At 39.4% G+C, this 25,613-nt stretch overlaps 1 protein-coding gene across 1 annotated transcript in view; it reads left to right on the top strand.

The window, feature by feature from the left end:
* Nucleotides 1–25,613, top strand: part of MYO1E (myosin IE) — a 149,897-nt gene that overhangs the window by 85,195 nt on the left and 39,089 nt on the right. Inside the window, exons 11-19 of the mRNA XM_054041509.1 lie at nucleotides 1,151–1,231; nucleotides 1,594–1,680; nucleotides 3,922–4,008; nucleotides 5,103–5,270; nucleotides 7,981–8,066; nucleotides 9,350–9,431; nucleotides 11,922–12,028; nucleotides 15,739–15,837; nucleotides 20,065–20,209. Of these exons, the coding sequence (XP_053897484.1) occupies nucleotides 1,151–1,231; nucleotides 1,594–1,680; nucleotides 3,922–4,008; nucleotides 5,103–5,270; nucleotides 7,981–8,066; nucleotides 9,350–9,431; nucleotides 11,922–12,028; nucleotides 15,739–15,837; nucleotides 20,065–20,209 (942 nt within the window). The remainder of the gene's footprint in view (nucleotides 1–1,150; nucleotides 1,232–1,593; nucleotides 1,681–3,921; nucleotides 4,009–5,102; nucleotides 5,271–7,980; nucleotides 8,067–9,349; nucleotides 9,432–11,921; nucleotides 12,029–15,738; nucleotides 15,838–20,064; nucleotides 20,210–25,613) is intronic.

The raw sequence follows: 25,613 nt of genomic DNA, 5'->3' as shown, positions 1-25,613 counted from the left end.
CACTGCTGTACAGCCCTCTCCATGCCCTCCCCCCTCCACACACACAAGCAGGGCCCCCTGGTGGCTGTCCTAGAGCAGAAATGCTGAGGGAAGGAAAAGGGGTGCAGGGAGGCTCTTCCATGCAGTACTCCTGCACTGGAGGCATCCTTAACTTGCTTGCGTTCCTAGAGCATTTAGCTGGGAACATTATAATGATAGTGGCAGCACTGGATGGCACAACAAGGGCATGGCCATGGAACTCGAGACAGTGGCTAGAAGGCCCATGCTACATCTTTTCAAAAGGTTTAACTGGCTGGTGAGTGCACCGTCTCCAGCACTGTTAGAGGCATTATGCCTCTCTCAGCCTCCAGTCACTGCTGCCCAAGTGGTGTACCATGTTCTCCTCGGCCGCCTGCCCTCCCCCCATCCCCAAAATACAGCTCACGCTTTCAGAGCCTTAATGTGACCTATAGTGTGGGGCACTCTCAGGAAAGAAGAACAATCAGGTAATGAAACTCCCAGGGGGAGTGGTCACAGCCTTCCTTCATTGTCCCATTCTTGCTGCTTTCCAGCCTTTCCCTTCCTCACGTGCAAGGTAGTCTCTTTTCAGGAGGAGACTCTAGGCTGAAATGGGAAGGGAGAAAGATCAGATATTGGACAAGATACTGGGCTAGCTGGAGCAAAGGTTTGTTCCAGAGAGGCATTCCTATTTTCTTATAACTGCCTCACCATGGCAGCTCCCACTGCCTATAGCAGGTGTCACTGGTGCCAGCAGCTTAAAAGAGCAAAACAAGGAAAAGCAGAAATTTAAAAAGTTTAATGGGAAGAATCAGGTTGCATATCAGCAGAACTCTAACTATTGAGCTTTTATAGAAGTTCCTTTTATTTCTTGTTTGCCTGTTTTATTTCTCTTTTTAAATGGCCAGTAACTCTTTCTAATGAGAAACAGATTTACAGGTAGTAGCTCTGAAGGCTCACTTGCGTGGAAAACAGGCTAATGTAATACTCATTTGCTCGCTGATGACAGAGTTTACCTTTTTAAATAAAGTGAAATACGCTTGCGGGGAGAAAAGGGGAGTTTCATGCTTCATTTTTTTAGTTCAAACTTGCTTAAGGGTTTAAACTGTAGTTTGTTTTGTAAAAAACATCTTTTTTCTCTGTTTTTTATTAGTCCATTAATAAGGCTATGGAGAAGGACTACGAAGAGTATAACATTGGTGTCTTAGACATTTATGGCTTTGAAATATTCCAGGTAAGAGTGCAAAATTCAGGATCTGAATTGACCTGATGTTGAGAGGATTTTTTTTAAACTGTGTTCAAAAGAAAGTAAGGAAACTGTCAGCTTCCTGGGCATTCATACTAACTACAGTGCCCGGTGGTAATAACTCACATAATAAAAATGAAGTACTGAAAACAGCTTCAGAGAATCTAGGTCACTAACCTTTACACTGAGGTGCTGACAATACACAGAATAACTAAAATCAGCTGCCAGCACATCACTGAATATGTTCATTAAAACCTCTCCAAAAGTTGCTTATTATAAAAAAAATCAAAAGCTGTTGAATGTGGAGCATGAGACTAACATTGTTAATATTTTTCTTTATTTTACTATAGAAAAATGGTTTTGAACAGTTCTGCATCAACTTTGTTAATGAAAAACTGCAGCAGATTTTTATTGAACTGACACTGAAGGCAGAACAGGTACCTCTACACATGCATAATCTCTGATTTAAAAATTCACAGAGTTAGCTGTCACCCTTTTGTTTGGTGCTGGACTGAGGTTTCAGACAAAAATTTGCCTTTTTGTAAAGTAAGACAACAAAAAATCATTGCAGTTGGCTAACCTTGAAAATGTAAATAGCGTCAGTTGCAGACACATTTATCTTCCAATACAATGATACAAAGGTGAGTCTCTTGCACACAGGGCCGGCTCTGTGTGCAAGAGACTCACCTTTGTATCATTGTATTGGAAGATAAATGTGTCTGCAACTGACGCTATTTTTTTGGCCGCCCCAAGCAAAAAAAAAAAAAAACCGGGGCGGCCAGAATGGCAAAGCAAAAAAAAAAAAAAACTGGAGCCAGGGTGTAGGGGGACTCCCTGTGCTGCACACGTGCCCTGGCTAGCAGTGGGGGGGGAAGAGGGAGCGGGAGGGAGAGAGAGAGAAGGGGGGCAGCCAGGGCTTCAGCGGGGCGCTACCACGCGGCCCCGACCAGTGCGCCACCTGCCGGGAGGCTCCGCGCCGCTCCCGTCGTTTGGGAGGGAAGGACGCGGACTGCCCTCCCGAGCTTGCTGCAGGGCGCTCCCGTCCTCTGTGCTGCCGCCTCCTACAGGGCGGCCAGAGCGGCACAACAAACAAACAAACAAAACAAAACAAAAAAACCCAAAAAAGCGGCCGTGCCGCCCTAGGATTGGGCGGAATGCCGCCTCGAACAATCTGCCGCCCCAAGCACCAGCTTGCTCGGCTGGTGCCTGGAGCCGGCCCTGCTTGCACAGTGTATTTATGCAGTCATATGACTTTCTGACCACATATGCTGTGTGCTCTGACTCACTGACAGAAGTGGAAAACTGCAGCCTGGATCCATCCCTCCATTTTTGTGGAAATGGCACTAAAAGTTAAATGCAAAAACAGTTTGTCTCGCCCATTTTTCTCTATTTTTTAATGAAATAGATAATTCAGTTAATTTGACTGTACATTTATTTTTACTCTACCCATTCCTCACTTCTCCACCCTTTTAAAACCATGTGCCTTTCTCTGCCCTGGAATGTTCTTACCAAGTTTCTCCTTACATGAGCATCAAATTCTACATGGGAAAACAATAATAGCATGCAATATGCCCAGAGAGGTGTGGCCTAGTAGTGCAAGTATAAACCTGGCACCCAAGGACTCCAGACTCAGCAGCTAAGTGTTCTTGGGCCAATTACTTGGGGTCAGTATTTCCAGAAGTGTACATACACAATTGCACTTCCACAGAAGTGCGCACAAATGACTAGTTAAGCATCTAGCTGGACATTTATGTATGTAATTGTTACAACTAGAGCTGGTCAAAAAACATTTGTGACATTTTCTTCTATAAAAAATTTTTGAATTAAAATGTTTTTGACCATCTGTAGAGTTGGTTGCACTCACAATCGCAGGAATTGCGCACAGAAAGAGGGAGCATAGGTGGTCCTGGATTTTTGCATGTGCAGTTCTGAACATGCTGTTGTGGAGATCTGTTCCTTAGCCTCTCTCTCTCAGTTTCTCCATCTATAAATTAACCTTGAGAATATCGATAATCACCTGCGTCTCAGGTATTGTGAAGCTAGTTTTGTTAGTGTTTGTAAAGCGGGTTGAAGATAACATGTTAATTGAAAATCCTACTCTGATTAGTAACTGCTCAAGTCTTGGGTGAGGAGAGTGGAAGGACTCTGAGGCATCTGAACAGTACAAGGTGCACTGGATGAAGGGGGAGGATTTTATCCTCTGCAGTGTCAGTGTCGTGTAATACAGAGCTGAATTGTACCCCAGTATTATTTTTCACAAAGTAACTGTAAATCTGACATTGGAAGACATATGAGATCAGAACAGGGGAGAGGTATGTTGTAGTTGGTGTTTTGGTCACAGGTATTACCACTAAGTTATTGAACTTATATTCAAAGGGCCAGATTCATCCCTGTGCTAACTTTGTGGACCCAAAGAGATGAATTTGCCTCAGAATTCCTGTATTCATTTAGGACACGGTGCTGTGAATCCTCCACGCGATCCCATAGAAATTATCCAGTAGGAATTATTGTCAGTGCTTTTGGCAAGATCACCGAAATGAAGCTCCCAATCACCTGTATAGACAGGTCTTTTAAAACCATTTGAATGGTACAGAATTTATCTGTGTGTGGACTATCCTAAATCTACTACTAAACCTATAAGGTGAATAAATATTTGGGTCTTTCTTTCTGTCTCACAGGAAGAATATGTGCAAGAAGGAATTAGGTGGACACCTATAGAATATTTCAACAACAAAATAGTATGTGACCTCATTGAGAATAAAGTGGTAAGTTTTTGTCACAAATACGGATGCATGAAACTGAGACAACATTTTTCTCCAAACTAATTGTTAGGACTGCCTTGCTGTCAAGAGTAGCCCAGGGTTGTGCAGCAAGTGGGACACCCTAATTCCATATCGGTAACATGTATTAGAGATGGACCGAAATTAGTGCTGGTCAGAAGAAGAAAAAAACACCGCATTTTTCTGCTGCAAAATGGAGTTTCATAAAAAACTAAATTTTCCGTGAACTCCACGCTGCACTGAGGTGGCTCAGTCACAGGGAGAGACCACGCTGAATCATGGGAAATGTCGACCAGTTGGGGAGCTGACCCCCTGGGGAGAATGGGACATGAGGGAGCGACAAATTCAACTGCCATGATGCACTGTTGCAGCTCAGGCAAAAGCAGAGAATAATGTCCACCCAATAGACATTTTGACATTTCCAGGCAGAATTTTTTCAGAACTTTTTTTTCGATGAAAACTTTTACTATTTATACTTTTCATCCTGACTTGGGATGAAAATAAACGTCAAAATATCAGAATTTCCCATGGAACAGAAATTCTGGTTTGTTTGAGCAGCTCTACTATTTACCCCCACACAAAGCCCCAAACTTTGGTCTTGGTTCAGAGGAAATGGTGAACCGTATGCATAGCATTCCCAGTGTTGCTTCTCTTATCTGTATGTAAAGAGACATATGGGTAGGATAATGTTATATGTGTCACACTACAATTTTAGACATTTGATTCCGAGTTCGTCAGGTTGCAGGAAGAGAGATTAATAATATTTATCTGAAATGTGGGTTAGTTTTTGGTGGTGGGGGAAGAAAATTGTCTAACTATTTGTGACAGCTTTAAGCTAAAAGAAATAGATTTTCTCCTTGTCATTAGAGCTGTCTGGTCAATCCTAGGACTTCCAGTTCTTCCTTACCTTTTCTTTCATGCTAATGGACAAATTAATCCTCAGTATAACTTCATTGGCTGTGGGGAAATTACACCTGAGATGAATTTGCTCTAGTGTTTTACTCTATCAATCTTGAAACCATATCACATGTTTCTTTTCTTTTCTTCCCCCTCTTCCCAATTTACTTTTGCCCTGTCAGAATCCCCCAGGAATTATGAGCATTCTGGATGATGTGTGTGCAACAATGCATGCAGTGGGAGAGGGAGCTGACCAGACGCTGCTCCAGAAACTCCAGATGCAGATTGGGACTCATGAACATTTCAACAGCTGGAACCAGGGATTTATCATCCACCATTATGCAGGAAAGGTGCTACAGAAAAACGTTTTTTAAAAGGAAAAAAGCCCTATTATTTTAAATGCTAATTTCTTTTAAATAAAAGCACAGTAACCAAATGGAGGGGAAATAGTTTTAACCCCTGATTAAAACTAAATTATCAGTTGCACAACTATCAAATTTAGAGAGTCTGACCCTCTGACTGCCATCAATTTTCCACTGATATAACTCCATTGATTTCAAAGGAATTACTCGTTTTACACAAGTGTAAGTGAGAGGAGTGTCAGGCCCCATGTTCTCAAAGGGCAAGTCTACACTTGAAATTTTTGCCAGTATTGTAATGTCTGGTAGGGTTATGACTTTTTAATGACATTTTTATATAGGCAAAAGCACTAGTGCAGCTGCAGTTGTACTAGCCAAACAGTGCTTTTGCCAGTACTGTTTATTTCATTTAGGAAAAATCAAATAATGTTGGCAAAAATACTCTTTTTCCAGTGTAAAGTCCATCTACACTAGGAAGGTTTACTTTTATAGCTATACTGGCAAGCCTTTTCTAGTATAGACTGGGTTAAATCTGGGGCTCTGCTGTATTTCTTCTCTACAGAATTTGGGTTTTTAAAAAAAAAAATTCATTTCACACTAGGACAACAGTCCTAGAGTCAGATTAGCAATTTACATCTGTGATAAAATAGTTACAACAAAACCACTAGTTAGAAATGTTATCAATTTGTATACTTACAGATGTGCAGTATCATTCAAGGTCAAAAATTTTGCTGCATGTCAGAGAGAGATTAGGTTAAAAAAATAAAATTATATTAAGGACATACTTTAATTGATAAGACAAGGAAGAAGCCTGCCAGATTGTCATTTCTTCCTTAGGCCACCCTTACTCACACTGAGTAGACCCTTAACACTGTAATAAGTTCTGTTGAAATCCGTGGGACTGCTTGTGGAGTAACATACTGCTTAACAAGAGTAGGAGTATCAGATTCTGGCCCAGAACTTGTACTGTGGCTGCATACTGCAGGGATTTCAGAAAGTGTGTTATCTTATATATCAAATGTGCACACAACAGGAGTAAGTTATAAACAAATTTGCAGCCATAGCTCTAAATTTCCTTGATTTGTTGATTACATTTAGGTCCTTTGCATTAGTTTCATTTGATCAGTTATTAAAAATACAAAATAAAAATAAGAAACCCATATAAGTATCAGTCAATAGCATATATGTGTACATTTTAAAAAAGGACCATAGAAAGTATTGGGTCATACCTGTTCTGTTTCTAAGAGAATGTCATTGGAAACCTCAGAGTTAATTGAGAACTAAAATTAGAATTAGAATCATAACTGAGTATGAAACATAGATATACAGGAAAAGGTGTTATGAAAAGTAACTAGTTGTATGTACATAGATACTTTTCACATATGAATATCCTTCCTAATTGCAAAAGCAATCATTATGTCTAAGGACTAACTGTTTGCAAAACTAGAAGGTGTGAAGAAAAAGCAAAAAATATTAAAATATTTCTTGGAAGAGAAGAAAAAGTTTGACATGTGACTGACAGCTTGTTGCCAGAATTTAGACCAATATGAATAAAAACAGTTGAATTATAAGCCTCTGAAAAGTGATGTTTCCAATGGAAACCACAAAAACCCTTAACAGTTAAATTAAAGTCATTTTCTAATAAAATATAGTCCAGCTGTTTATCATGACATACTATGTGTGACTGGCTAGAAGATCAGCAATCAACCATCAGCTGTAAGGCAATTGAAAAGAACACAACATAACCTTCTGAGTGAAGCCATGGACTTCAATGAGATCAAGATTTCACGCAGTATTTTCTTATTGTAGTAGCATGTGCAGAATATTCCGTGTATTTTGGTTGACATAGGTTATTACTACAGGGGTTTCGGTATCAGTCTACCGTACATATCTCTTGACATGGCACTAAGACTAGCAGAACTTTGACATGCAGAAACACTCATTTCCTATTTCTTTCTCCTACCGACAGCAACAACTGTTTCCATTATGGACAGCAGTGCTAAGATACCATCAAGAGAGTCTTTTTTCCTTTTTCTTTTTTTAAAGAGTGAAATAAAGGAACTTCGTCAACTTGAAATCTAGTCAGTTTAAAAAAAACAAGTTAAAATCACTTTTGGGTATCGCATCTGTTCCCAAGTATGTCTGCCAATTTCTGTGGTTTTTACAAATGACATTATCTGTGGCAGTGTGAGATACCCACTGAAACCAGAGAGGAAGTGAATTACACAGGAGAAACAGTGAAACTGACTGCATATGAAGTGCTGTCAAATGATGGTGTCCCCTTAAATTTGGAATAAATGTGCAGGTGTTCTGTTTATTATTTTGTAGCTAAGTCCTGCTGTATTGCTGCTATTTGTTCATGATTTTTTTTGAACACTGCAGTACTTATTGATCTTATTTAATTACAGAAAACCCTGATTATGCAGAACTTTTGTTGTTGTTTTTCCCTATATGAGATTAAATTTATTGCCAGGCTGTTGCATCTCATTACCCAGCTGCATGGTATTCTTTTTTATTATAATCTAAATATATATCTGACATCAGCTAAGTCTTACATGACAAACTCATGAGGCAAATTATATTCAGGGATTTATTGGTTACCATGAATCAGATCAACAGAAAAATCGTGGGGGTTTTAAAATATTGTTTAATTATCAGGTTCTCTACTAAACATCAACATTTGATTTCCACCTTGGCCCAGGTGTCCTATGATATGGATGGATTCTGTGAGAGGAATCGGGATGTTCTTTTCATGGACTTGATTGAACTCATGCAGAGCAGTGAACTGTACGTAGACAAAACTTGTTTAACACTTACACTTTTGGTGACTAGAATGTTGGTTCAAGAAGATGCCGGGGGCCTGATTCTCCACTGCTTTGCACCATGTGTAGCCATTTACACCTGCGCAAAGTGGGTATAAAACACGACCAAATCAAAATGGTAGCATTTTGTAGCCAGTTTGCACAGATGTGAATGACTATACACTGTGCACGGTGCAATGGGGGATCAGGCCAAAGGTAGACTAGATATGATCAGTGGACAGGCTAGATATGGTCCTGAATAAAGGCTTCAGGATCTAGTCCAGTGATTTATAAAGTGCTTTGAAATCAACAGAAGAAAGATTCTTGGTTAAAGGTACAAAATAGCATTTTTAAATATTGTATGTTTTTATTAATAATGTTGATATGTTAACCTTTTTTAAAAAATTAAAGCTATCCACATAATATTCTTTTGAATCTGGGATTTTGTGACCCTTCAAAATTCACGTGTCAGCGAAAGGGATCGCTGAAAAGGGATCACTGTCTGCAGATAAAACTGTTGGAAAATGTTGATCTTAGATTGATTTGGTATGGCTGCAATCACAAATTCCTGTAAATAATCATGCATAGTCTACTAAACCACCAGTTTCTACCATGTATCCCTTGATATGCTGCAGTGTGCACAATGGATGGTTGTCCTGTCCTCATACACCAAGGTTCAGAAAAGGGCAACTAAAATGATTAGGGGTTTGGAACGGGTCCCATATGAGGAGAGATTAAAGAGACTAGGACTTTTCAGCTTGGAAAAGATGAGACTAGGTGGGGATATGATAGAGGTATATAAAATCATGAGTGATGTGGAGAAAGTAGATAAGGAAAAGTTATTTACTTATTCCCATAATACAAGAACTAGGGGCCACCAAATGAAATTAATAGGCAGCAAGTTTAAAACAAATAAAAGGAAGTTATTCTTCACACAGCGCACAGTCAACTTGTGGAACTCCTTGCCTGAGGAGGTTGTGAAGGCTAGGACTATAACAGCATTTAAAAGAGAACTGGATAAATTCATGGAGGTTAAGTCCATTAATGGCTATTAGCCAGGATGGGTAAGGAATGGTGTCCCTAGCCTCTGTTTGTCAGAGGGTGGAGATGGATGGCAGGAGAGAGATCACTTGATCATTACCTGTTAGATTCACTCCCTCTGGGACACTTGGCATTGGCTACTGTTGGTAGACAGGATACTGGGCTAGATGGACCTTTGGTCTGACCCAGTACAGCCATTCTTATGTTCTTATGTTCATTCTTTTCCAGACCTTTTATAAAGGCTCTATTTCCTGAAAACCTCCAAGCAGACAAGAAAGGCCGCCCAACCACTGCTGGCAGTAAAATTAAGGTATGTTCAGTTTATGCCTCTTGGATATAACTGGTGGAAAGGGTGAGAACAATTTTTCTTGGAGTTAGTATTTTTATCTTTGAAAACTTTCCTTTTACAGTAACGGGATCAGCTCAAAGGGGTCTGATGCCCTAGCCTAGATAGAAGGACAAAACAAAAAAAAGCCAATTTCCCTTCTCAGAGACACCTATACAAACAGTCACTAAACATATTTCTACCCTGTGTGACATCTGTTTTAACTGAATTGATGAGCTAGACCTTGTGACCTCGTCATACTTAATATTTGCATAGTGCTGGAAAATAAATTAGTTGTATGAGTGGTAAATACTTTTATTATGGTTATTTAGTAAATTTTTCTATTGAGAACAAGCCCAACTACACTGTATCCAAAATAAGAAATGTGCCTGTACTTCAAAGATAACAGTCCAAATTCCTTATTGGTAAATCGGTACAGCTCTATTGACATCAGTGGAGGTACACCATTTTATGCCAGCCAAGCGTCGGGCTCAGAGTGTTTTGTTTAAAGGTGAATATTGCATTTGGAAAATATATACAGGTTTTTGCATTGTAACCATTTCAGAATGAAAGTGAAAATTCAGTCAACTTCAGTATTTCAATAAATGTCAAAAAACAAAACAAAAATACCCCAGCAGATTCTGCACAACTAACAAGCAATGGAGTAACTTCAAATTAGCAACATTCCTGGGTTTTATGAATGGATAGGGAAGGAGTGCTGGAACTTCGCATACACATTGTTTACAAAATTACTTTACAACCAGGCCAACTTCTTAATTTTCCTCAAAAATAGGAGTTTTGGACAGTGAAAAAGAGTGAAAACCACTTTTTTCATTAAATACTGTATATACATACCCACACATGCTTATACATTGCATTTGAAAAATATTTTTTTCCCCAAATACTGTATATAATATGGGTGTGTGTATTTAATGAAAAAAGTGGTTTTCACTGTTTTTCATTGTCCAAAACTCCTAATTTGATTATGAAGAAATTTACAAATCTGGCTCAGTTGTAAAGTAATTTGTTTCAGCCATCACAACATTATATTTTGCCAGTTTCACTTTAAGTGAATTTTTTTGTCCAGCTTTAGTTTGAATTTCCAAAGTGGCAATTGGTGGCAGTGATAGCAGCACTGGCATGTGCATAATGAATGAGCCCCTTCACACAGCTGCTTGGTGTCCTACAATTAACTACAGATAACTTGTCTCTTTACAGCCCAGAAAGACACCAGGGCCTGATCCAGTGCTCACTGTAATCAATAAAAAGTCTCCTGTTGACTTCAGTGGACATTGAGTCAGGCTTCAGTGTTCAGATTTCTAGCATATTATTTGAAGATTGGCTTGAACCTATGCCCCCCAGATCCCAAAGTCCCCAAAACTTGGAAGAGTTTAGATCCTAAATGGAATTTAGCAATCTTTTGTTAGTATTACTACAAGAAGTCTATTAATAATTTGAATTCTCACTTCCGTCAAATAGATCTTAGCACTTTTGTCTAGAAAGCAATATCAGTCTAATGACACTGCCCCTTTTGTCATATTTCACCTTGACTGTCGAGATCAGCTGAAGCATTCACATTAACAGCCCCCCGATTTAAATGTCAGGGGCTGGAGACAGGGTGATTTCTTTTAAAAGCCATCAACTCTCAACTCACTCCCCACCCTCTGGGCATTCTACCATGGCAGTATATCTACTAAAGCCTTTTCTTAGGAGGTGGCTTGGCATGGGGATTGAGTTTCACTGTAGTGGGAGTTGGTGGACTCTGTCAGTGGATGTAAAGTCAGTCTGGTTGTATTAATTTATTGTATTAATAATGCATTCAATGTGTACATGTGCCTAGAGATTACAATGGGTATATTTTACAAATCAAATCAATAAGATGGAAGAGTTATCTTTGCTCCACCAAAAAAGGAGAGTTATACAACATAAGAGTGAGAAATAGAAAGATAAAAGTCCAGTAATGTAAAAATAACTGATAGCTTCCTTGCTAATGACAGCTGGCCTTCAATTTTTGAGATTTTTAATGCAACTCCTTGTGAATTGTGACTTTTTTTCCATGTATGTGACTATTTCCATGTAGCCCTTTTACAGGGTCAAATTGAGTCTTTCTCTAGACCATGGGTTCTCAAACTGGGGGTCGGGACCCCTCTGGGGGTCTTGAGCTGTCAACCTCCACCCCAAATCCCGCTTTGCCTCCAGCATTTATAATGGTGTTAAATGTATAAAAAAGTGTTTCTAATTTATAAGGGGGGTCGCACTCAGAGGCTTGCTATGTGAAAGGGGTCACCAATAAAAAAAGTTTGAGAGCCAGTGCTCTAGACAACCACGCATGTGGCTACTTGCTGACTCTTGCTGCATATTATCCAAAGATACTGTGGTGGTCAGCAGCGCAGTAGACAACTGACACTTTGAAGAAATATCCTATATAACTTACCTGAATCAGCTCATATCTAAGTGTTGTTCCTCATTTCACAGAAACAAGCAAATGATCTTGTTGGTACCCTGATGAAATGTACACCTCACTATATCCGCTGCATCAAGCCCAATGAAACAAAGAAGCCTCGAGATTGGGAGGAGAGCAGGTATGAGTTAGCCAAGTATGGGATGGGCAGAGCCAAAGTAATAGTCCAAACAAGGCTTCCTTTGAGCGGCATTTGTAATCACCCTGCATGCCAGCAAACAGAACTGGGTACTCTAGACACAGGACTCAAGAGAATCCTTCAGACGTGGCATATAACCACTTACTCTCTGGCCTCTCCTAAACTCTGAGGAAAAACAGTGGTTTCATTTGATTTAGCATTAGTAATTAATGTGGTTAATCTTAGTCTTTCCCTAGCCAATCATGGGTAATCACAATTTACAGGATGTATTTGAGTAACTCCCTTAGTAATTAAGGGCTAAATTTTCAGAACAGTACAATAGGATTTACACAACCAAATCCTGTTACACACAAACGGGATGTAGCTTGTAACTTTTGTTTGCTGCTTTGAAAAACAGCTTTTACTAGGTGGTTAAAAACCTAGCAGTCTAAGCAGAAGTCACTCTGGGCATGTCTACACTGCGATAAAAGGCCTGTGGCATGGCCACAGCTGGCCCGGGTCAGTGGGCTCAGGCCACAGGACTATAAAATTGTAGTGTAGATATTTGGGCTCAGGCTGGAGCTCAGGCTCTGAGACCCCGTTTTCCAAAGATATGTTTTGTTTTGCCATTGCTGAGGTAATTGACAATGAAGTACAGGTAAATAGAATACAACACATTGTGTGGTACCAACCCCAGAAGTAAATTGACATTATCTAGCCTTATAACTATGAGCAGTTTTTCCCAGTTTTTAAAAGGAATGATCTCTCATTCATTAAACTGGATTTTATTTTTATATTCTATCTGTAGTGGTAAAGCCTCAAACACGCAGAAATTCTTCATAGTTGTTAGTGATGTCCCCAAGGAAGGGCAGATCTGCTCATATGCATATCCCTAAGTAAAACTGTAGTCTGCAGTTTTTCTGTAGTGAAGATTCATGGGACTGACCAAAGGGATTTTTTAGTTTTGCTGTTTTCCTTACATAGTCTTGTGATCTTACTGCTGTGGGAAAGTTCAGTGACACTGGAAATGCAACATCTAAATGGGTTGAAAGAGCCACAGTGATATTTTGGTGAACAATATTGGTTTGACCTTTGAAAGGAATATCTTCCTGGGGTCATTTAGTCTCATGCACCACACTGATGCACACATATTTGAAAAATTGTTGTGGCTGCATATCTGATCTGCTTACAATTAGCATGTTAATGGACTTCAAAAATATTGTTGTCTTGCTAAAGAAAAAACTGTATCCAGGGAAGTCTGTGTTACTCTGTGCTACACAAACCCATGTCGCTCCAGGTTTGTACTTCAGTCAAATAGTTTCAGAAACTGTAGCACTCTGCTTAAGATAGACCTTGTATCAAATCTAAGCTTTAGCAGGATTATTTGCTTATTCCAAAATTTGTGGTGTTTCTTGAAAATGTGTTTTTGTTTCGATTCTGGTACAACTGCTTGGCCTGAAATTTTTCTGTATTAGCAGAATTCCTAGACCTTAGCCCTGCTTGAGGTTGATGCCTGAAGAGAGATTTTAGGAGTGTCTTTTTCCCAGGAAAAAAAAAAAAGGACAAAAAAGAAATGTTTAAGAAATGTTGTGTTGCTGGGCACTGGTACTGGCAGAGTAGTAAGAAAAAGGGAGTTGTATTGTTGTTCCACTGCATTATTCCAGATGTGAACAGGAGGGAAAGCTATAAACAGGAAAATATATTTTTGAACATCATCTCTCTACTGTTACTGCACCAGAAGCCTTGGAATGGGTACAAAACCTACTTTGGTTCCTTGAACACTAAGATTAAAATATGCAGCACTTTTTACTGTGAGTTTGAAGTCCAAAAAGCAACTTACATTGCTTAAGGAAACCATTTTTATAAACGTTCATTACAAATAAAAAATAACTAGAGGGTTTTGTCATTGACAGCATGGGATTTTAAAAATGAGAAATTATCCCCCTTTATAGTGTGAGTCATGGAAAAGGAATGTCTTGATTTAATAAAATCAATGGGCAAAACATCCTGTACTTTAGAGGCTTGGAATGAAGCTAAACTTAGAAAATAACTCCAATGAAGCAACAATTGAGAGCAGTACTTAATTTGTGCAGGGCACCTCTAGACTTGGCAGTTCATAGCCCGGCACCTTTGGGCTTGTTTCATCAGTTATGAATGTAAAAAAATTGCTTGAGCCCCAGCACCTCTTTCACTACAAATTAAGCACTGATTGAGAGGTACCAGAATTTGAAATAGGTCTTTGTAAAGAATGGAAAGATGGTAAGCAAAAGATTTTAAAAAATTATATACATAATTTAAAGAAGCATTTTTTTTAATGCGGTGATTTGTTAAATTCACTTTAAAACTTTAGCAGCCCTGTTGTTTCTTATTGCAAGCTATTGAGATTTGGACCTTAAAAAAAATAATCAGTCATTTTAATACACACCCCCTTCAGCTCTCCAATGTGAATTATAAACATTCAGTAAATTAAGGAAATGCAGAGCAGTAAAGCAGGACTCATACAACAGCAACAAAAGTTCACTGAAAGATAGTCCCTTATTCTGAGTTAATGTCTAAGCTTTAAAAAAAAAGGTCTATATACTTTTGTTTTTAAATTTAGAAAAATGTAAAATATGCTCCCAAGCTCCAGAAAGGTAGAACGAAGTCCCAAAGAGAAGCCCCTTCTTTTACGTTCTTTTTCCCCTTTGAGATTTAAGATGAAATCCTCAGCTCCTACGGAGAACTGAAGTAAAAGGGATTTTCAAAGAGGAACTGTAGAGCTGTCAGAAGAATGGAGTCTTCCCCTTCAGCCCACAGACAAGATACAGAGCACCTCCACAGCCTGCCTACAGCTGTTAGTTCAGCCTCTGGGACTGGTGCCAGCCTACAGGGCTTGTGGCCATTAGAAATATGCAGCGTTCGGATTGCTGAGCATGCTCCAGCCACTCTTCCAGCCTGCACAAATCTTCTCTCTGTAATATGGCGGCGATAGGAGCCATGGTACCCAGGACACACTGCTCAGCCTCTGCTTTCCAGCCCCTAGTACTCCAGAAGTGTGCTACTTTGGACCTTTGACCATCGAACTTGGCCTTTCTTGCATAGTATTGAGTCTGAATAGCCAAATATAAGATATTATGTTTAATTTTGAGCTATGTAAAGTGCAGGTGAAAATTAAAAATTTACAATAAAAGAAAATAGGCTCGTCTCCCATTTTGCCTTCCAATGTCATCTCAGTATTTGGGGCATTTGTGTAGATCAGCATTTACTTGGCTTTTTTTATGGCCAAGTATTGGAGCCAAGAACTGTGGACTAATCAAGTCTTGAATTATTCATTAGAACTTTAAACAGAAGGGAAAAAAGAATATCAAAGTAAAATTGGAAAGTTAAAGTTCTGGTTAAGGGACCTCTAAACAAATGAGAACAGGCTTAATTAAGTGCTCATCTTTCCCTAACTAGGAAAAACTGTAATGAGATAAACTTACAAGGCAAAGGAACAGAACAGCTACAATAACTCCATCCCAGTCTTGCTGGGATCCACATTTCATCCCACCATATAGTGATGTACAGTTTGACTAGTATTCCCGCTATACTTTGTGTGAGTGAGCACACACACACATATGCATGTGGTTCAGAACTAGAGACTTTAAACAGAATATAGAATTGGAAGGATACATACGTTCATAAACAGGCTGAAAAGAAAGGGATTATAAATCTCACTGTGTTTTTCCCCACAGGGTAAAGCATCAAGTGGAATACCTAGGGCTGAAAGAAAATATTCGAGTAAGGAGAGCAGGCTATGCGTACAGACGGGTTTTCAAAAAGTTTTTGCAGAGGTACAGTATTACAGGCATTGCAGTATTGCTGTACAGTGGTTTGCTACATGGGTGGGGAAAAGAGGAGGAAAGAAAAGCCACAAGCCCTGAAAAAGTTTCTAGTTTCTCCATTAGCTTTAACTGTGCAATATACAGTTTATATAGAGATTTAAAGGAACAAAGGCTTTTAAAGCCAACTTTTTGCCACTGAGAATTATCATGTTCTTCTCTCAACTTACCTAAAGTATCAATTCCTACTGCACTGCTATGGATCCCTCAGAGGTAAGAGTAAAAGTCTATGGGAATAGAGAACTAGCAAAGTGTTCAGCAGAATATGCTCCAGTCTATGAAACCCACACTCCTTTGAATGCCTTATTGTGGGGCTAGCACTGTATTTGTACATTAACATCTATCTCTTTGCTGGCCGAGACTCTCTTAAATTAAAATAAATTCAACTAGCCTTTGGTGGAATAATTGACACACAGCTACCCAGGATCAAATTGAGCCATCCTATGATAGATCAGCAAGCTGGTACCTTTTTTTTTTTTTTTTTTTTTTTTTAACTTCCATCTTGTATTTGAGTATCCAAGCTTTAATTCTAAAATAATAGTTATTGTTGCAAAGGCTGAGATAAGCAGATCACCCAACATTTCCCTCAGTGTCCCTCACAGAGAAAGGAACAGATAGTGGATAGATCTAAAATAATGAGCATGGGCATCTTATTTTCATCCATCATCATGAAAGCCTCAGCCTAGAAGGACCGGTCAGTCTCAGTACCATACTCTGGTGCAAAACCAGATTTGCTGGGATCAAGAACATCCAAGGAATGATGCAGCAAGATACAAAATGATGCTTTCTTTTCGGAAGCAACATTCTTAGTGACAGTGCCCCTGGCATGAAACAGAGTCCTGCCCAGAAACTTCATGATTTTTAGCAGGTGTGTCCTCTTTTTTGAAAACAGTGGGCAAAAATTAATTGGTGATGTAGCTCCAGAGAAGTCATTAGAGTATTTCCAGGGATTAATTTAGCCCCTTTTCTGGGATAATTCATCGTGGAACAATCCTTCACATGATTTAATCTGCTCCCAGTCTTCCAGTAAAATATAAATGTACTTCATATTGTGTTAGCCCACTTCAGAATGTTATGCTGAAGAAATACAACTTGGAGAATGAAGCACTTTCTGCTTGCTAGATAGAATAAGCAACCAATAATGCATGTTAAATCTAGTGTCGGCTAGATGATAGCTGAACATTGACCACGTATTGGGCCCATGCAGATTCAAAAATCTCTCTGAATGAGAGATCTGCACAGTGAAAGCCACATGGCACTTAGGGAAGAAGGTGAACAGATTTCTACTCTTACAGGCAGAGATCCACAGGCAGTCTTAGTCCATGAAACTCCCCTGCAGTAGAATTTAGCTCTTGGCTTTAGTGCAGTTTGGTAAAGTTTAACTTCTTGTTATGAGTAAAAATCTTCCTGCACCCTTTCCATTCACAGTTACCTAACATCCAGAACAAGCTCTGTTCTGACACCATGAGTCAGTGTGAGTAAAAGTGGGCTGAGGCATGGGATGGACAGGAAATGCATGTTTGTGCAGTTGTTTTCATTGGGAGCTCCTTGGCAGCTCTGTGTAAGTGGAGATTTCTGGGCTGAATGGACTTTTATGTCTGAAATTTTCATTTGCATGCAAAAAGCCAAAGTCACTGAAAAGGCCTGTGTGTTTTAAAGCATAACCAACCCAAGAGCTAAACCCCATACTCCCATATTTAGACATATGACCTAACTGCTTATTGTGCATTTATAATGGATTTTTTTTTTTTTGGCAGTCATGATTTGGCATTTTTTCAAAGGCATTTTAAACACAGGCTCAGCACTTGTGCCTGAATCACTCTTCCACCTCATATTGCATTAGCTCGAAAAGCTCAGATAGAAGGACATGAATACTACTAATTGAAATGGACAGCATTATAAAATACACAGAGATGTGTTTGAGGAGAGTGCTATGCCACATGGTGATGCACAATATACCACCACCATATATCATTACATATTATAGAATAATGTGGCTGTCCTGAAACTTAGACACTTCACAGCATTCAGTGTGTGAAGTGATCATGATGGCTATACCTGGGAGCAAAAAAAAGAGTTTCAAAGTTTTTTTAATATAGCTTTGAAGATTACTATTTATATTAAAAGTATTTTATTCTCCGATTTCCACCCCACTACTCCCCCCAAAAAATGGCTAGAATTTGTGAATGAAACATGTGTAAGACAAATTCAGAGGGAATATGCAAGATAATATAACTTAGTTTTTCTTACACTGACTTAGACTCCCCTATATTAAGATTCCTTACGCCTTCTTAAACCCACAGTACTGATGAAATTACATGCTGAACAGCTAGAAGAAACTGGAAATTAAGCAGGGTAGGAACCTCTTTAACTTACAGCTTTTCTTGCTCCTCCATATAAATTACACTAATGTTAGACTCCCTGCTGCATCAGGATGGGTGTACCTAGGTCTAAGAGTTTTAGAGGGACCTAGTATTGTCCAAGTTACACCATCTTGCATATTACTTCAGCATTTGACCCTTAAACATTTATAAATAGAGCTGGTCAAGTTAGTCATTACAGATGTAGTTCCTTTTGTTGTTCACAAATTCTCCCAGTTTTCTTCTAGTATGTTTGCTGTTCATGAATTTTTTCTGAAGTTTGGACAAGTACTTTGCATACTTTGGGTTGTTCACAGTCTGTTGCCTGTCACTGTTATTTGTGTTGTGTCGTTTGTCATCTACGTCGCATGGCATCTGATCCCTGTCTGGGAAATGTTTTATACAGAAGAACAATGAAAAATGAGCTTTTCTAATAAATAACCATTTGTGCAGTTTCAGGGTCTGGAAACATTGTCACTAACACCCAGAAGCTGCCTCAAGGAACTCAGGAATCATAGTGAACCAAACTCAACACTTTATCACTGATTTTTCTCCCCCTCACTATTCAAATAGTTCAACTAATAAACATGGGTTTACACTGTACCCCAGCATGCCTGGCAGGCCTCAGGAAAACAAAGTTGTGATAAGGTGCCCAAAATGGAGATGAATATAAGATTGATTTTGGGGGGCAATTTTTGCAGCTCTAGCTTCCAGTCTAGTTCACAAAGCAGCCCAAAAGTGCTTCAAAAGTTACTTATCCACAGGCATGCTGAGACATATAAAGCCTAGCCCATCGGTGGGCAGTAATACAGGAAAGCATTATGACTCTGACCCCGTCAGTTCCAAACCCCAAGTTCCTATCTAGTTAACCCTTAGAAAACTGGGCAGTTCCCACATTGTTATAACTGGGAATTAGCTAATTTCCAAGGTTTAAGGAGGATGCTATGGGTCTTCATGCCATGGGGAAGAGAGGCCAGCAGTGAATCCCACCCTGTCCTGCCTCTTTCGTTCCATGAACCACCACTTCTCCTGTGGCTGGCTCTCTCAGGCAGGAGCTGCCTGTCCCTGTTACTGGGATCCGTGTTCTCCCTCACTCAACAAAACAGCAGGGTGGTACTGAGATACTCATCCAAGGAACATCATTCCCCACCTGCCATATGCCTGGTCTGTTCCCTATTACAGCACTTCCCTCCCACCTCATATTCTTGTTGTGGCCAATTACAAAGCACCCCAATCCTGAGCAGGTGGCCATCATCACAGTCCCTCCCCACCTTCCTGAAGGGCTCTCTGCTGGAGAGCGGGCCAGCTGCTGACAATAGCTGGGCTGGGAGAGTGAGGCTGGCTACTAGCTTAGAAATTAGGTTCTTCACAAATAGCCATAACAAGGATTAGAAGATGGGGACAGAGAAGGGTTGGAATGGGAAACAGGCCATGTGTTTGGGAAGGAATCAGTGAGGTGCCAAGGATGAGTTACTGATTACCTCAGTATAAATACTGCTGATGAACCTATTTGTCCTGAGATTGTCAAGGGTTAAGGAAGCAAAGCTTGATGTATGTGTTTTAGTCACCTACTATTGGTTTAGGGAGACTGGAAAAGTTGAGACCAAAGACATTCAGACTGGACAGTACCACCTTCGTTAAAGTGAAAACCTACAAATTTGTGCGTCCTTCCACAATCCCTTTCATAAGCACTGTGACCACACAGAACAGAGGGGCCAAACCTAGGGGCAGTACTGGTTGCGAGCCAGTGGCATTCTTCTCCTGCTGTGTGTGGGATGCCAAGTCTTAATATTTTTCTTCTCTCTTACTGCTGTCTCAGATATGCCATTCTGACCAAAGCAACCTGGCCTTCCTGGAAAGGAGATGAGAAAAAGGGGGTTCTCCACCTGCTCCACTCAGTCAATATGGACCCTGATCAATACCAGCTTGGGAAAACTAAGATCTTCATCAAAGCTCCAGAGTCTGTGAGTCTGACTGATCCGGAGTCTTTGTGCACGGCACAGTTTGGTTGGTATAGGTACAGTTCTGCCTTCTCCAGCTGTGCAAGAGGCCTGTGCAGGCAGGACCTGAGAGGGCTGGAATAATATCATTCTAGCCGAGCGCGATAGGTCACACAGGTCTGCTCTGACGTAGGGTGACCAGATGTCCTGATTTTATAGGGACAGTCCCGATTTTTGGGTCTTTTTCTTATATAGGCTCCTATTACCCCCCACCCTCTGTCCCAGTTTTTCACACTTGCTGTCTGGTCACCCTAGCTCTGAGGATGGAGGCAAGATTTACAGGTGCATTTATAGTGGGTGCAATATGTAATAAGGCTGCTGCATGACAGTGAGCATGTGAGCATGAGAAAGTCTTCCTAAGGAAGGCAAGGTAGGATGCAAGGATACTTTGGAAAGGGGGTTCCGTTACATAGCACACGAGGGTTTCATGGGACATGGCTTACACTTAGTTGGTTGTATGAGAAATTGTAATATGCAGGGGAGTAATGCTATGAAAGCATATGTGTAACCATTAGAACAAGAAATAAAACAAGTATTATTTGATCAATCACAAACTTAACTAATGAGGAGTAGAATCAGCACAGAGAAAATGCCCAAAATATTGTGGAGAAGAAATTGTTTTGTATTTACTAGACCAGCATCAAATGTTCTGGCATAACTAAGATTTGAGAGATACCATGTGAGCATTAGGGAGCTGGACTATTTATCCCAATACTTGCTGAACTCTTGTTGAAAAAAAATCAAGTTCAACAACTTCTGCTGAAAATTTTTTTCTTCTTTTTTACATTTGTTATTCAAAAAAGATCCTTCTTAGTGGGAAAACATATCCCATTCAGCATCATGTAGTCCTTTTCAGTCTTGAGACAATCAGACTTTTGGAACAGAGTCACATTAATTAGGGATGGAAAAAGACCTATTGGCTCACTTAGAGCCTGATCCAACACCCATTGAAGTCAAGTGAAGCTTTAGATGAATCATGTAGGCTTATATTTTGTTTCTCTCAAAATATAAGGAAGCATGTGATTGTTACGGGGGGGGAAACATTTGATTTGCTATGAGGGAGTGTGAAAGGAACTGACCATGTAATTAATACCTTCATTTTTTATTAAAGAATTTATCTTGTATTTTTGTTTCACAACTTATCTTACAGTGCCCAGCACTTTTTTTTAATCTTAACGTTTTTATTAGATGAGGGAGAGTGTGACTTTGATGGCCTTAAATTACAGCTGTTGGGCTTTGCTATACTACAATTAGTATGACTGCAAAAAAAAAAAAAAAAAAAAAGTGGTATGTGCTGACAGGATGCAACATCAGTAATGTTGCTATAACCTAAAGTGCACCGATTAAGGGTGTGACCATGCCCCCATTGAAGTTGATTGAAGTTTTGCTATTGACATAAGCAGAAGTCCTAGAGCCTGTGTGCCAAAATCCTATCTAGTACTTGCATCATTGTGAAGGGACTTTTATAAGCTTTCTGTAGATGGAGAGTTGCCAGCTAACTGTGAAGTAAGGTTTTATGAATGGCAGACAGGAGGCTATTTCCATTACACACCTGAATAAATAACTGTCTTCACGTATAAGGGAAAGTGAGACCCAGAGAAAATGGCTTGTATTAGATTGTGGTTTTCTTTGTTTAATATCAATATGTACGACACCCCATTTTTATAGCATTTCTAAATCTTTGGAAGATTTCAGGGGCCAAACTGAGCAAAGGGTTTCTTAAAGTCTGAGTCTGCTGCTTGATCTCATGGTTTTTCTGTTTTTCTATTATTGGCTGCTTGAAACAAACTGCTCATGGCAGTTTAACAAACAACAGCAAGAGACAGTAAGCACCAATCTGGACAATATTTTTGTGATTTAATTATGCTATAGTTAGCTGGGTAGTCATGCTGATGATAAAACCAGCACTAACAAAGGAGAATTTTTCTCCTATAAAAAAGGCAGCCTTCTAACAACGAAATTTACAGTGCCATAAATGAATGCAGTGAAATATGTTATATTCCATGGCAATTAAGAAAATTACTCTACTGAACAATTTTGTAAATCTGGCTGGGTTAAAATAAATACTCTTTCAGCCTCTTATGACCATTATCCAGAATCTCATTAACTGATTAAAAAAAAATAATTTCTGAGCCTATGATGGGTGTTTCCTCTGAGCGCCAGTAAGAAAAAGGAACCATCCCAAGGATTTTGGTTTATGCCCGTTTCACTCATATGCTTTCATTTATTCTTCTGGTTCCTGAATTAGCCAATCTAGAATATGCCATAAGAATCCAATTTTGTGGGTGACTGGTGCATGGTTATTTCCGGGTTTTGCACTTGCATAAGGGATAGGATAACCAGATATCAAGTGTGAAAAATTGGGATTGGTTGAGGCAGGAGGTAAAAGGGTCCTATATAAGACAAAGTCCCTAATATCAGGATAGTTCCAATAATATTGGGACATCTGATCACCCTAAGAAGGGGACATACATTTCTGACAGGATAGCGCCCAAGGTACCAACTACTACATCTTCTGTAATTATTTTTTGTAATGTCACCTCTTGTGTTGTTACGTTATACCATGAATGGTTCACGACATAGCACTGACATTTACAACTGTAATTTAGCAGGCTACATTAGGTTACCCACACATCATACATGGAGAGAGAAAAAAAGGAGAGAAACTATAATTCCTCACAGTATGTATCAAAATGTAAATGTCACTGTCAGCTTTTATATCCTCTTCTATTTATAGCTATATACATAGAGTTGAGGAGGTATTTTTTATGTTTATGGGCACGATCCAATACAGAATAATCAATCGCAGGGGCCGTCTGTTCTTTATTAAAACTATCAGGTTAATGCATTTTAGTGTGAGTTCAGTGTTTTTTAATTTCACACACACAGCTTTGAGGCACTAAATAGTTAAGACACACAGAAGTAAAACTCATTTCTAAAAGGAGTGTGGCAGTATTTCCGTATTTTTTTGTATTGAAGCGCCACATTAACTTACCTCATTTCTACATATAAATTGAAAAATTTTCTTTTCTGCCCACATCATTTCAGTACCCACAAAACAAACATTGACTGCACTCGCTAAAAAGGATTTAGTGTTTGTGTTTTTAAAGCACAGCACTCCCTGTGTTACATGTCAGAAGTTTGGGGGAAGAGATGGTGTTTTAATATTTTAAATGCGCTTCTTTAACATTTCACTAACATTAATTGTCATCACCACAGGAACCTCTTGACATTATCCTGGTGTGTCCATAATGGTCCCAAATGCAAAATCTCTGTCAGGCTTGAGTGTAATCCATAATACATGATCTCACAATTGCATTTTATCTTGACAAGTGGGCAATTGTCCGAATCTCTGCTTGGAGTCAAACCCAAGACTTGCTCTGTGTCAGCAGCAATGGTAGTATGTCAAATATTAATTCTGACAATGAAAATATTAAACATGCACTGCTAACATCAATCCCTTCAGTTTTTTTAAATCAGATATGAAACTTGTTAGACTGGCCAGACCCAATTTTAACCATAAGATGAGCTGCAAAGCTTATGTTACAAATAAATGTGAAGAGCAGAAGCGGCCATTATGATCATCTAAATGTGACCTCCTGCATAATATAGGCTGTAGAATTTCATCCAGTAATTCCTGCATCAAGTGGTGTTTGGACTAGAGCATATCTTTGAGGAAGAGCTCAGGATTGTGTGTTTTCTTTGCAACACAGCTGATATCACAAGGACCTACCCTGTTTTTTCAGCCTATTATGCTTTAGAGGGAAAGAAAACTGAAAACCATGCTTCAGTATGAAACTTTTGAGCTACTGTTTTTACACACAGCCCTTCAAGTGATTACATTTATGCATTTGGCAACATTTTGTGTAGTCAGTTTTACTGTTTTCTTGATGCTGAGTTCCACTTCCTGACCATGGCAACATCACTCCCATGCACTATTCAACACCCAGAACGCCCCTGCAGTTCTGAGGAGTTTAGAGACTGGGAGGACTTATCTCAGTGCTGCTGCTGAAGAAGAAGCTGGCAGACAGGCAGCCATGTGTACAGAGAAATGGCAGTGATGCTTTTAGACCTGCCTATTGTCTCTTGCACAAAAGCCCCTTATAACAGAGGCAAGTGAGCTGAAAACCCCTCCTAAATTATAATTCATCTTCCCAATTATTTGACTGGTATCATTTTAAAACTTGCTCCATTCTCAGTGGATTTTCCTTTAAGACCAACTTCCCATCCTAGGTTTTGTGTAAAAGCTTTATGTTTACCATATGATTTCACTTTGGTAGCTCTAGTTACTGTGCTGAACATGCAGAAAAGCTCTGTTTGCTTTAAAACCCACATTGGATTACATTGGATAGGCATGACATTATTTTTCTTTTGGTAGCGTCCATGGTTTCAAACCCCATGACTTTGAAAGACTTACACGCAAGCCAGCTAATCTTTTAAACTAATATATTTTATGGAATTAAAACAGCCAACAGCACACTGGGAATTGGCAGCTTTTTGCCCCCCTTAGGTTATATTTTAAGCATTTTTTATGAAATTTCCTAATTCGTGCTGGGAAACAAAGAGGAAATTTAGAGTCTCTGGTTTTCTCTCTCAGAAAACAACAGTGTCATGAGAAATTCCAGCAGTCTTTTCTAAGAAACACCCTGCAAAGATATAAAAACCAAGAGCCCCTGGCTGGCATAACTAATTTTAAAATGAAAAGAGAATAACCTAGTTTTAGGGGCTTCCCTTTTCATATGGCGTAAGTAGCAGAATTCATCACCTCGCTGGATTAATTTGTCTAAATCTCATGGAATTTTTGAAGCAGTCAGGCCTGTGTCTCCACTATAACTTTTAATTGGTTTAGTGCCCAGTTAGTGCCACGATTGGCTATAAGCATGGTTTTGTCCACGCATAGCACTGTCACATTGGACTATTTTTCTACTATTTTTGAAGATCTCTACTTGCAGTTCCATGTGTTGTGAAGTTTTATGGTCTGTTTGTATTCTTGGCATAACACATTAACATGCCTGTCTCTCAACCAAAATACAGCAACCACATGTAGGATTCTGTGACCGTGGAAAACAATAGACTTATCTTCATGAAGATTTCCCTGATTTCTACAGGATCTTCATGACCAACTTGTGAATATACTGGGATATTGCATATTTGCAGGGAAGAAACATAAATATTGTTTGGCAACAGCCCCCAAAATATTTGTCAACAGACAACTTCAATAGGAAATAGTTACAGTTGAAAATGTCAGCATCATTAGGATCTACTTAATGCCTCAAAAACATGTTATCATTTCCATAGATAATAACTCAGAAGTCTAGAAATGAACATTTAAGCATGCAGACACTATACTCATGCCATATATTCCTTC

The sequence above is a fragment of the Malaclemys terrapin genome, chromosome 10, assembly GCF_027887155.1.
Source record: "Malaclemys terrapin pileata isolate rMalTer1 chromosome 10, rMalTer1.hap1, whole genome shotgun sequence".
Lineage (NCBI taxonomy): Eukaryota > Metazoa > Chordata > Testudines > Emydidae > Malaclemys > Malaclemys terrapin.
Note: the sequence above shows the minus strand (reverse complement) of the source record. Positions and strands in the feature narration are given on the sequence as shown.